Source organism: Sarcophilus harrisii, chromosome 2, assembly GCF_902635505.1.
Source record: "Sarcophilus harrisii chromosome 2, mSarHar1.11, whole genome shotgun sequence".
In the NCBI taxonomy this organism is placed as follows: domain Eukaryota; kingdom Metazoa; phylum Chordata; class Mammalia; order Dasyuromorphia; family Dasyuridae; genus Sarcophilus; species Sarcophilus harrisii.
The window spans coordinates 559,899,157-559,912,792 of NC_045427.1; the positions used below are offsets into that span (position 1 = coordinate 559,899,157).

Consider the following 13,636-nt stretch of genomic DNA (forward strand, 5'->3'; position numbering starts at 1 on the left):
TGGTGCCTCAGCAGCAAATGATCTCCCAAAGTAAAAATTAGGAACTATTTCACCTAACAGTATGCTAATCAATATGACAATTTACATATAATTGAAAAAAATAAACTATTATTCACATTTAAAAAGAAAAAAAAAAGGATCTTTCAAGTTCTAGGAACAACCTTTTGTATAGGCTCTAAGCCTCTCATCTTCCTTGGGCTAACCTGTAATCCCACAAATTGACTGCTCTGCAAATTGGGAAGCCACAGACAGACTTCCTATTAGAGGGAAGAAGAAGAGAGTGAAAGCTATGTGCCTTATAGGCCTCTAGAACAAATGTGATCTGAGTATGTCCCTCCTTACACAACCACCACACAGCACCACTTTTTTGATTTGACCTGACATTAATAATAATAATAAGCACTTATATAGTGCTTTAAATGTACACAAAGAGTTTTACATATATTAATTCATTCACTCTCATAACAACCCTGGAAGGCAGATGCTATTATTATCCCCGTTCCACAGGGGAAGAAACTGAGGATGAGAGAATTTAATATCCACCCAAGCCTTGAAGTCCTACTTCTCATCCCCATCAGATTAAATATTTCCACCTATAAACAGTTTCTCTGACTTAATCTTCAACATATCAATAATCATTTTCATATTACTTAGCAACACTTTTGCAATTTATTATTATAATTCTACATAAGCAATAACTTTTTCCTTACTACCTAAGGACAGCTAAGTGGAACAGTGACTGGAGGCCTGGGCCTGGAAACAGAAAGACTTGAATTCAAATACAGCTTCAGACACTTACTAGCTATATGACCCTAGGCCAGTCACCTAATCTTGTTTACCTCAGTTTTCCTCAACTGTAAAATGAAGATAATAACAGCACCTACCTCTCAGGGTTGTTGTGAGGATCAAATGAGATATTTATAAAATGTTTAGCATAAAGCCTGGCACATAGAAAGTACTATATATAAGGTACTATATACAAACTTATTCCCTCCCTCCAGCCTCTTGTTTCTGGGGCACTCCACCTGGTCTTGGACATGTTAAAACAATCTAACCTGGGAAAATGACCTGTTGGGATCCTTTCTCATTATGGTTTTGGGAGAGGGAGGGAGAGAAAGACAGAAACAAAGACAGAGAGACACACACACAGAGATAGAGACAAAGAGAGACAGAGATAGAAACAGAATAGGGGGAGAGAGACAGTCTGGAGCTGGAGTCTGAGGAATAAAATTAAATCAAAAGTGAAAAGGGTTCCCATGGGAAAAATTGACATGTTCAGAAAAACTCCCTAATTCCCACTACTTTCTTTTTCCCTCTCTCATCCGCTAAAGAGAGGAGAGGTATCCTGAAATGATAGCTCCTCTTCCAGAAGCAGGGACTTTGTTTCAACCTCTTGGATTAACCATGGCCGAGTATTCACTCACTGTCTCTTCTTTGGGATTCTGTTTTTTTCTCTGTAAAATGATCGAGGTTGACATGATCTCTGTTAAAGTTCCTGTCAGATCTTTATTTCCATAATAATAAAAAAAAAAGTTTCTCCTTTAATTGTTCCCCAGAACTTAAGGTCAGAGTTCTATGTGACTTCTCATCCAGTGACATCACTGCCTGCCTTGCTTTCCCAGGATGTGACATCATCAGTTCCCATAGGGAACTATCCCATTCCTGCCCTATAATGTTAGAGGAAATGGTAGTATCCATGAATGAGTATTATTAGGAAGAGACTTTTTTTTCAAGTTTTCATAAAGTGCAAGTAACTATTAACTTTTAAGAGCTGATTCCTACCTTTCCCCCTTCAAACTCCCTGCCTTTTTTTTTTTTTTTTTTTAACAAAAATATTAACTTTTTTTAAAAAAGAGACTTGGATGTTAAAATTTTATTTTTTGTACTCTTATTCATCTAGTCAAATATCTGAACTTGTCAATGAAAATCAAAATAAATCCTTTTTTTTTTAAATAAAGAGGCAGAAATGAAAAGGATAGTATTTTCTTTATCTTTCTTCATACCTTTTGGATGAGCTACCAAGAGCTCTGACAACAGTGACCTGGCCTGAGGCCAGAATCTCCAGCTACTGTTATCTTGGGCCCCCAGGAAGGAAACTGAATTTTGATAAGGTTTGGGATTAGATTTAGGATTTCTTTAGTCTAGGGAACTGGTGAAGAAACTCTCTTTACTTAGGCCAAGTTGTCACTTTTCCTGCAATTTATAATTTAATAGAGAATTACCCACGGTATTGATGAATTAAATAATTTGCCAAGGGTCATACAGCCAATATAGGTCAGAGGTGAACTTTGGTCTTCCTTGGCACAAGAAAATAGTGCATTAGGCCACTTTCAATGAACAGATGTAGAGAATAATGTGTTTTTACCAGGTTCTAAGCTGAGCCAGCTTGACTGCTGCACCAAAAAAAGATTAAAATATTATCAAGTTTCTTTGCAAATTTTGGACTCCCAGTTTAACAGAAGTATACAGATGCGGCTGTAAATTCAATTAGAAGCTAAAGTCGCGCAGTTTATCAGGAAAGTTTCAGAGATAGAACTCGCTCAGTTCCCAGAGCAGAGACTGCCACCTGCTGAAAGGCAACTCCAACCTTACTGAAGGGCTGATTTCAAAATACTAATACTACTACTACTAATAATAATTGATGGCTAAAGCAACTTGACTCCCTAACTTCTTAAGTAGATGCTAAGCTACTCAAATACACCTAACACTGGTGAACAGTTTTATCTTAAAATTAAGTGAATGCAACAAAAGGAAGAATTTAGTGGCTATAGAAGGGTTAAGAGGTACCAGAAGAATACCCATCCCATCAGAAGACTATATCATCTTCTCCCAGAGAACTTTAAGACTGGAACTGCTGCCCATCAGTAAAGGGGATTTAGGAACAACCAAGAAGCAGGAGGTTTAAATGACCTTTTGGTGCCCCTTCAACCTAAGTATTCTGAGAGCTTTTGGAAAACCCCTGTAAAAACACAAATCCAGCATAAGTCATCTTGTTAGTTTTCAAAACAATCACAAAATTCTGGGTAGTTCTTGGATGGAGAATTTAAGCAAAGCTAAAGGTAGCCCATCTATAACAAAGAAACTAAGATACTGCTATTAATATTAACCTAAGAAGCATCAGATTTTTGAAGTCACTTTGAGTTTTTTCAAAAATAATGTTGAACTTTCAAAAAATTTATTTTTTAAAATATAGGCATTATCAAGACAGAAGCAACACTATTGCTCCAAGTCCTCAGTCCCAGGGAGCTACAACCTTACTCTACTAGAGTTCTCTCAAACTTAGGAGGACAGGGAAACTCAGGGAAACTCCATTTGCTCAGAAGGTGTGAAGATTGGGTAATGGAGATGAAAGGGGGAAGTGTCAACCAGTCTCTTCCTCCCCCCATTTTCCCAAGAGTACTTTGTCTGCATCTCTCCTTCATCCCTCTGTGGAGTTCCGCTTTCTATCATATTTGCATAAGTGTCACATATACACTATTAAATTGTAAGTTCCAGATGGGGTTCTGTCACTAGAATAGCAACATCTGCACTGTTAATGCACATACAAAACAGAAGCTTATTTTATATAAGAAAAAAATCTCAGTTTAAGAATCTGATCCACAGAAAGGCTAAAATGGTAATGTCATTCATTATAGTGGATATGAACTTCCAAAACAAAGTAATGAAGAAGAGAGTGGTAGATTTCTTCTGCCTAAGCCTAGAATTCAGTAGAGCAAAGAACCTGACACAGACTGGAAAGGAGCCTGCGGAGATCCTACTGCCAAAAGTATCTTCCTTAGTACAGGTTTAGAAGTCCCAACTGGATCCCTCTAGAAGTTGTTGCTGGGAAGATGCTCTCCCCACATATAATCTGGGCAAGAGTGGGCTTTACAACAGCTGTCCTTATCCCCCTCCCCACCCTAGATACACACACACCCCGAAATCGGTCCCAGGTCTATCCTCATTAGTTGGACAGATGACTTCACCGCTCAAACAGACAAGGCCAGACACTTGCCAATTCCTAAGCCAAAAAAAGAAGTAAAGAAGTGGGGAGGGGGAGAGCGGACGTGTTAGGATCTAAAGAGAAGTGATCTGAGTGTCCCCAGTGGATTACAGCGCTCCTAAGAAACTCACCAGCAACAGTGTCCCTTAACACTGAACTAGCCCAGGAGACTGCATCTAGTAAGTGGGAACTTGGGCTTGTCCCCATTCTGGGTTCTGCCCCAGCCTCGGACCCGGCCCGGGAAGGTACTCACATAATGCTTGGAAGGGTTTCTCCTCTTCTCCACATCCACCACGGTGGCATCCTGCACGGCGTAAGCAAGCATCTTCTCCCCCACTCCGGGCAGTCCGCCCCTCCCGCTCCGACTCTTCCTTCCCTTCCCTTCCTTTCCCTCTCCTGGCCGGGCGACTTCAGCTCCTCATCCTGCCTGGGGCTTCCCAGGACAGGACTGCAGCTGTGGTTCCGGCTTTTCCTCCGCTAGTCCCGCGGCCCCACACTCCCTAGAGCAGTTCCCTGACGCCCCGGGGGAGGATGCCCAAGGGGGCAGGGAGGCAGACTGGGAGCACTCCACGCGCACAGGTAGCTGCCCAGGACACCCTAGGAGTCCCGTGGAGGCTGAGGACACGTCCCGGGCTGAAGCCTGGTCTTGGCCCGAGGGTGTGGGCGGGGCGGCCCGGGTCGGGGGTCTTCCTGCCTCCCCGGGCTGGCGGGCCCTTTGCTTCGCCCCAGATCGCTCGCTCCCTCGCTAGCTGGCTCACTCCCTGCCTCCCTCCTGCCCCAGCCGCAGCTGCAGCCTCCCGCTCTGCCCGAGTCCGGCGGGAACTGGGGGAGGAGACGATGGGGGAGTGTCCTGCCTGCGAGGGAGGGGGCGGAGGCTGCAGCCTCGGCGCCCGCTGTCAGGGGGGGTGGGCTAGGAGGGGGCGGCAGCGGCCGAGGCGCTTCGCCCAGCGAGGGCAAGGGCTCCGCCGCGACTGTGGCTGGAGGAGCTGGAGGCGGAGGGCCAGGGCCGGAGAAGGGGAGGGCTGGAGAGAGGGGAAGCGCGAGGGGAGGGGCTCCTGGGCCGGGGGAGGGGCTGGGGAGGACGAGGAAGGGGCTGCGACCGGGGACCGTAGGAAGAGACCTGTGAAGCAGCCTTCACCCACTCAGAGCCGTGTGTTTGTGTGCGTGTGCGTGTGTGTATGTGCGTGTGTGCGTGTGTGAGTTACAGTTATGGGGATGGGGGAGGGAAGGGTTCTCACATCTTGGGTTTCTCAGGGCCAGGGGTGGTAGCCACTATCCATTCCAATTATTGGCAGCCTCAGTCTTAGAACAGATAGCCTGTCCTGATGTCTAATGCCCTGGGCACACACCCCCCCCCCCCCACACACACACTCCTCTAAAGACTCTTTTTGGTCTAAAATAGTGTATGCTCCTGGAACAATGCAGTGCGGTGGAAAGAGCCCGGTCTAAGACCTAGGTCCTAGTCCTATCTCTGACATCCACCATTCGACCCTTGCCCCTCTAGATTGCTGCCTCAGTGGGGGTTGGGCTGAATCAAGAAATCTGAATCGGGAGTCCGTTAACTTTACATATATATGTATGTACCACACACATATATATTTCGATATAATTGGTTTCCTTTGTAATCTTACATACTTTATTCATTGAAAAACATTTGGAAAGGGGGTTCATAAGCTTCACCAGATGGCCAAAAGGATACGTGACAAAAAACAAAATTAACCCCTGGACTAAATGATCCTCAAAGATCCTTTTCAGCTGTAATTTAGTATGTTTTTACACACAGAAACTAGGGAAGAGAACGTGATGCAGTGGAGAGTGGGAGAGCCCACGAATTCCAATGAGCTTTGGTAAATAGTTGCTCCCCATGCTGGCTTATCAGCAATGATGAATTCTTTCTCTCACCAGGATCGATTTTCCCCTTTTCCCTTCCCCCTCACAGTCATTCATTCACCGGCCTTTTGCTAGTGCAAGGACAATATTAACTATTAATAAAATAAGAATACTACCATTTCCAGATAAAGGGTAAGGGGAGAGGAATGCAGATCACCACCTGAGGAAAGAAAGCCATTCTAAACACCCTCAGGGTGCTAGACTTGAGATTGTTGCATGTGATCCCTAAAGTGCAACCAACAGTCCAATCTTCTAGTCTCTACAGAATGACTACCAGGGTCCCCCATATCCTACATTAATTTAATTCAACAAATGTTTCCTATATTGATTTCCAATTCAGTCCCTTTCAAAATACATAAAGGAGCAGCGGTTTTCCATAATATTTTAAGAGTTTCACAATTATAACAAGAACATATATTAATTTGGATTAATGTAATAAAATCTGAATTGTGAAATGATAGCTTTTTTAAAAAAAAATAGTGTTATTATAAGAATTGCCTGGTATTTTGTACTTAACATTGCTAGGATCTGAGCTATTGAAGAACCCCAACCCAACTTTGGTTACCCATCCCCCACCTCTTAATCTTTGGGAAGAGAAAACAAAAACTTTTTAAACCAATATATCTCTATACCAACTCCAGAAAGTTATGTAATATCTCTAGACTTCAATTCCATTTTTTAAATGAAGGAGTTGACCTAGATGATTTCTTAAAATTTCTTCCAGTACTGATGTTTTTTTGTTTTGTTTTGTTTTAATTCTACCCTTCTAGGCATCTACCTGAAAGGCAATGTGGTGTAGTAGACAACCATTCTTGACATGAAGAATCCCTGGATCTAGATCTATTTCTGGAACATATTTGTTGTGACCCAAGGCAAGCCATCTAACCAATCACTATCTCAGGGCAACCATAAATTGCAGGCCTCTTGCCAATTTGTATCAAGAGAATTTGCTCGCAGGCATGGTATATACCAGTTGGTGTTAAGCTGAAATAGAACCAAGGGTCACTGAACCTTATATAAGGATCTCTGTGGGCTGCATATTGAATACTTAGAAAACCATGGTTTATATTGATTTATTTGTTTATTTGCTTATCCATTCATTCGTTTGTTTTGTTGAATATTCCTCAATTACGTATTAATCTGGTTCAGACTAGCTGCCCTCATTGTGTTGTGGGTGATTTGTTTGACATTTCTGCTCTACACCAATGAAATCACACTGCATTTGTCCTAAAAAAGACTTTAAATAAAATACCCAGCCCTTTGTTAGGTGCTAAATGATCCCATTTAGAGAAGCATGATGTATTGGTTCCTATCACAAAGAACTTTTAGTATAATTGGGAAGATGAGCTGTTGGCAATTAAAGACTATAATTCAGTATAATACCTTCCATATCTCACATTATATAATGCTTTATGATTTACAAAGCATTTTTCTTGCAACATCCATCCTGTGAGTTAGGTAGGGTACTGGATAAAAGAGTCAAGTAATACTCAGATCTATTATCGGACCCCATTATCCTACAGATGGTAAAGTCCAAGACAGCACCTCACAACAGGTATCAGACTCTAAGTCCAATGTCTCATTAATTCATTCACTTGTTGAAATTCAAAAAACAGCACTCAGAACTAGAATGATTCAGACAAGTTTAGCTAGAATCTAAACTCTGAAGAATGGAGATTTTGATTGGGCTAGAAAAACATCTCTCTCCTCTTAGTTCCTTCATCACTTCTTAAATATAATATTCATATGACTTATACTTTATTATAATTATTTACATATGGCATCTTCCCCACTAATTGGATTTCTAAAAAATAGCAATAATATCTTATGTTAATGTTAAAGTTGGAGAGACAGGAACCTAATTGTGGAGGGTCTGGACAACCAAGCAAGAAGAGTTTGAAACTGATGGAGTTGATTTTGTGAAAGCCAGGTTTTGGGAAGATGATTCTGGCAGCAGTGTGGATGGTGGCCTGAAGGAGACACAATGATTTCTCCTTCCCAATGAGAAGAATCTGTTGTTCAAAAAAGGGTTCTCCAACCCCAGAGAACTATCTTCCTATCAAAAACTGGGGCTGTGGTGTGAGAAACCAGGAACTGAACATCTCAGAGAACTTCATGACTTTTAAATAAGGACAGTCTGGAGAATCCTTGATAAATGTTGCATAATATCTGATCTTCACCTATAGTTTTCAAAACACTAATTAAGGCTCAAAAGCCAGTGGTGAAGTGAGAAGGTATTTATTTGTGCCAAGGGGAATAAAGTCAAAAAGGGAGGTGAGATTAATTTGCCTTGGGTCACTTGGTGAGTCAATAGTATCTTTTCAACCTCAAATGTTTTCTCTCCCATCTCTGGCTTTTGATCTAACTCAGGTTTAAAGAAGATTATGTAAGGGTTTGGAAATGGCAGAATTAGCTTGAAACAGAAGACTCTGACATTGTAAAGGGATTCAATTACAATCTTTACTTGATAATACAGTTCATGTTTTATCCCCATCCAACATAAAGTAATCCCAGAATGCATTGGCCTGACCTGGTAGACTAACATGAATAGTAGGCAGAAAACTAGCAGACTTTCTTATGGTAGCTCTACCATTCCATAATTATGTAACCCTCAATAAATCATTCTCCCTTGATGGTCTTTAGATTTCTCATCTGTCAAGTGAAGCAGCTAAACTAATTGGCGTCTAAGGTCCCTTATTAGATCTATAATAATGAATTCCAATTTTTTTTATCACCCATCCCATTTGTAAAAATATCTTCACTACCCCATTCATGTATATGTACTTATTTATGAATTATGTATATACACAATATATACTGCACAAATAATTGTATATATCATAAAATTTTTACAAAAATAAACTTTTAAAAACATGAGCTAAAGATGTAATGTTGTCTGATTCTATCAACAATAAGAAATCATTGGAGGTTTACTGAGATGGATGACATAGTCAGACATTGGCAGCTAAGGGAATGCTGTATTGTAGGGGGAAAGACTTCAGTGAGGGAGCCTACTGGGGCCCATTGCAGTAATCCTGGTAATGAGAGATTATGAGGTCCTGAATAAGATGGCAATATGAACACAAGGACAAAGATGATTGTAGAAATAACATTTGACCACTGATTTTTTATGTGGGATGTCTCAAAGGATGGTGGTCTCAGCAATAGGAAGTCTGGAATGGAGTGAGATACAAAGAAATGTCATGGATGGGACTGGCCATGTGAATCCCCATCCTCATCCTATGTTTTACTAAAAATGAAAAGTAGGACAGGATTTTTCCTCATTAGCCACCCCAGTGGAAAACCCAGTGCCTATTATAGACAAGAGATTTGGGGACAGTGAAAGGAAGAGTAATTTTGAAAATGCATCTGCTAATGGGAGTGGGGAAGGTTACTGGCTCAAGTTAGCTTATACTGAGGGTCTGGTTCTTGCTATGGGAAAAGCCTAAATTGGGGAAGATTGAGATAATGGGTGAGGGGAGTGGTGTAATTATCAGTCAGACAGTCAACAAGAATCAATATGTCTAGCATTGTGCTAATTGCTAAAAATCCATAGAAAGACAGTCTTTGACCTCAAGGAACTCTCAGTCAAATGGGAGACAACACGCAAAAAACTGTGCACACACAATATATAAACAGAATAAACTAGAGATCATCTCAGGGGGAAAACACTAGCATTAAGGCAGAACCAGAAAAGGTTTCTTATAGAGATTCTGGCTGAGACTTAAAGAAAACAAACAAACAAAAAATATCTCTTGTTGAGAGTGGAGATAGGATTAACATAACACTATTTCCTTCAGAAAGCTGGATATTTTTATTGTAGATAAGTGCAAGATTGGCTTTCTCATTAAGGGGGAGGGCATGTGAACCATCTTTCTGCCCTTATTTCCACCATGGGTATGCCATAGTCCCCTAGGAATAATCATCAATAATCAGCCCACCCTACTTTGGAGACCACTGATGTACAAACTGAAAACCCCAATCATTTCTGCAAGGTGAAGTTTGGAGAAGTGTCCCACTCCTGAAATACTCTCAGCTCAGAATAAGATATCCTTTTCTTTCTTGGGCTCTAAGCATTGAGGTGGCTGGCTTGAACGGTAATTAACCCTAATTCAGAAAGAGTTGATTGTTGTGTCTCACGTTGTATGTAAAAAGCAGGGAAGTAGTATTTAAAAACAGTTTTGAGATAGCTAAATGGCACAGTAGATAGAGAACAGGCCCTGAAATCAGGGAGACCTGAGTTCAAATCCAGCCTCGGATATTTACTATGTCCTAGCTATGTGACTTTAGGTAAATCACTTAATCCCAACTGCCTCATGAAAATAAATAAAAGAGTTTTAGGGAAATGATTTTTCCATTATATAGAGCTTATATAAATATAAATATATTATATATATATATATATATATATATATATCAATTCACTCATATAAATATAAGCTCTATAGCATATAGATATAAATATAGATACAGATATAGATATATCCTCCTTGAGTAAATCACTTTTCTGGATCTCGGTAGTTCCATTATAAAATGGAGACAATAATTTCATTTTCGTCTTTGCCTCACTAGCAAGTGACTTTTCCTCAGTATACTCATTTGTAAATACAATGTCTCAAAGAATTATGGATGATCAAATAAAGTTAAGGAAGGTAAAGTGCTACTTCAAAAACTTTAAAGTGTTACAGAAACCTCATTAATATTGTAGAGGGGGAGTCCAGAGATGCTATATTTAAATTCAAATTTAAATTTGACATTATTAGACATTAGATATCCCATTATATATATAAATATATGTATATTTATGCCATTAGACATATAAATATGTGAAATGACAAAATTAATAAATGTGTACTTAAAACTACAGAATTTTAGTTTTGACAGAGGTTTAGTGATACTGTACTGGGGCAGATGATGAGATTATAGATCTAATTTAGATCTAACTGAAAGGGACTTCAGGGAAATTTAATCCAATTTTTTTTATTTTATATCTGGGAAAACTGAAACCCAGGGAATTTGGATGAATTGTCCATGGCCACACAGACACTAAGATTCAGAGCTACAGTAACAATCTGGGTCCAGTGGCCAGATATAGGACAAGACCACTGGAGATATCCCTGAATGAAAAGGGAAACCTTGGCTTTTTTAAGCTAAGGTTCTTAGCCTTAATTACTGAATGGTTGTGATCTCAGTCAAATTGAGATCTGTTGAAGACCTTAGCTTTAAAAAGCCAATGATGATAGTTAATAACAAGGAGAGAGGATGATAACAACGGATATTTATGCAGCTTAGTTTTCCCAAACCCTTCTGCACATTATCTATTTTGTCTAGCTTTTTTAGCATTTCTGTGAAATAGTTACTATAGATATTGTTATTCATATGTTAAAGATAAGGAAATTGAAGTTCAAAATGATCAAGGACTTGGCCCATGGTTATGCTGCTAGTAGTCAGAAAGATGGAAATTCAAGCCAGGTTTTGTTGACTCCAAATGCAATACTATGAATACACCAGATTGCTTCTTTCAATTAAAAATAACCTGAATCATATGAATTATAAGACATGTTTTTAAATTATTTATCTCTTCATTTCCCTTAGCACTTAGCACAGGACCTTGAATGTATCAATCAGTAAAAGCTTTTTCAGAGTCAAATGCAATTCTCAATATTTCAAGGACCTTATCATTTTGTATTGGATTAATATATGGAAGGAAGTCGAGATCTAAAGAATGAAAATGGCTTCTCAAGGTAGTTAATTAGTGGCAGAGCCATTAGGTTTGTAGCCTAAGTCTACTAACACAGTTCATTGTTCTTTCTGCCATTCTAGGCAGCAGGTTAAATTATTCACTTTGTCAAAAAAGAATTTAACGTACTTTGTTTTTCTTTCTTTCTTTCGCTGAGGCAATTGGGTTAAATGACTTGCCCAGGATCACATAGCTAGGAATTGCTCTGTGACTGAGATTGATGAGGTGCGAGAATTAGGGTAAGAGATCCCCTTGGGTTGAAGTCTCAGATCCCTTGTGAAAGAATTCACACCTGAAGTCTGTGTGGCAAAAGGGAATTTATTTTCATTAAGAAAAAAGCTTTCTTAGCAGGCAAAACTCCCAATTAGGAATATTCATTTGGGGTAACAGGACAAAGGTCTCATCTTCAGTAGCTGCTTCAAGGTGACAAGAGTAAAAGAGCTGTCCCTACTTTCACTGGGGATTCAGGCCAGGAGGGGAAGTGCGACATTTGAAGACAGCAGCAGTGGCATCTAAGGGATGTTGTATGTCCCAGTCAGCAATTAAAATTCATAGCTTGAAGCCTGGAGGAAACAAATCTCACAAGAAGATTTGAACTTCGGTCCTCTTGTCTTCAGGATTGGTGCTCTCTCCACTGCACCACCTAGCTACCCTCTATAAAGGAAGGAAGGAAGAAAGAAAGGAAAGAAGGAAGGAAAGAAAGAAGGAAGGAAGGAAGGAAGGAAGGAAGGAAGGAAGGAAGGAAGGAAGGAAGGAATAACTAAGTAAGGGCTGAGAGTTAGTCCTTTGCCACAACTGGACCTCACCATCGCCATATTCTGCTTTTGAGAGGACTTTTCCCATGAACCTATGTGTATTTGTAGAAGAGTATGCCGCAAGTTTTTTTTTTTTTTTTTTGATGGGATAAGAAGTTTTGTGTCATGTTCTTACTATGTTGTTTAGTCATTTCAGTCACGTCTGATTCTTTGGGACCCCATTTGGGGTGTTATTTGCAGAGATATTGGAGTAGTTTGCCATTTCCTTCTCCAACTCATTTTACAGATGAAGAAACTGAGGCAAATTGAATTAAATGACTTGCCCAGAATCATGCAACTAATGTGTCTGAGGCCAGATTTGAGCTCAGGAAGATGTCTTTCTGACTCCAGGCCCAGCACTCTATGCACTGCACCACCTAGCTGCCCCATTCTTACTATATTAACTTTGTAAATGTCCTTTGCTAAAAAGATAATTGTCTAATGGCTGATTAAAATGGAAAGTACATTGGCTGAAGAGGGCCTTTTGAACAAAAGTACTTGAAACTTCAGTGACCTTCAGGATTATCCCTAGAACCCTGAGAGTAGTAAGTAGTGACTGCCCTCTTCCTACACAGCTCCACAATGATGTGGGAATTTGGAAATTAGCCTGACAGGGGATGCTTTTCATATATAAATCCATATAGTTTGATATTTAACGTGAATTAAAAGCCTGAGTCTTGTGTCCCAGTGAAACTATTAGTAACTAACGGGCAAAAACTACTAATGGCAATTTTTTATATTCCCCATACCAAATACCTTTGGATTAGACTATTTAAATTGTTGTTTACTGGAAAGACTTACATGAACTAAAGATGAGTGAGGTGAGCAGAACCAGGAGAATATTATACACAGTAACAGCCACATTGTATGATGATAAACTATGATAGACTTAGCCTTTCTCAGCAATAAAATGATTCAAGACAATTCAAAAAGGCTCATGATGGAAAATGCTACCCATGTCTAGAGAAAGAACTATGGAGTCAGAATGCAGATGGAAGCATACTATTTTCATACTATTTTTGTTGTTATTTTTTTTCTTCTGATTTTTTCCTTTTGTTCTGGTTTTTCTTTCATAACATAACTACTGTGGAAATACGTTTAATGTATAACCTATATCAGATTGCTTGGTGCCTTGGAGACAGGGAGGGAGAAAAAATTTAGAACTCAAAATCTTATAAAAGTGAATTTTAAAAACTATTTTTATATACAATTGGAAAACAAACAAAATAC

General features: G+C 39.7%; 1 protein-coding gene across 3 annotated transcripts in view; it reads right to left on the reverse strand.

The window, feature by feature from the left end:
- SH3PXD2A (SH3 and PX domains 2A) overlaps positions 1 to 4,965 on the reverse strand; it is a 319,685-nt gene extending 314,720 nt beyond the window's left edge. For 2 of the 3 annotated variants that reach the window (XM_031955789.1, XM_023496115.2), the window contains exon 1: positions 4,236 to 4,964. In XM_031955789.1, the coding sequence (XP_031811649.1) occupies positions 4,236 to 4,307 (72 nt within the window). In that variant the 5' untranslated portion in view covers positions 4,308 to 4,964. Of the gene's footprint in view, positions 1 to 4,235 lie in introns of all 3 variants that reach the window. The other variant, XM_031955791.1, reaches the window with a different exon arrangement.
- Positions 4,966 to 13,636: the final 8,671 nt, after the last annotated feature.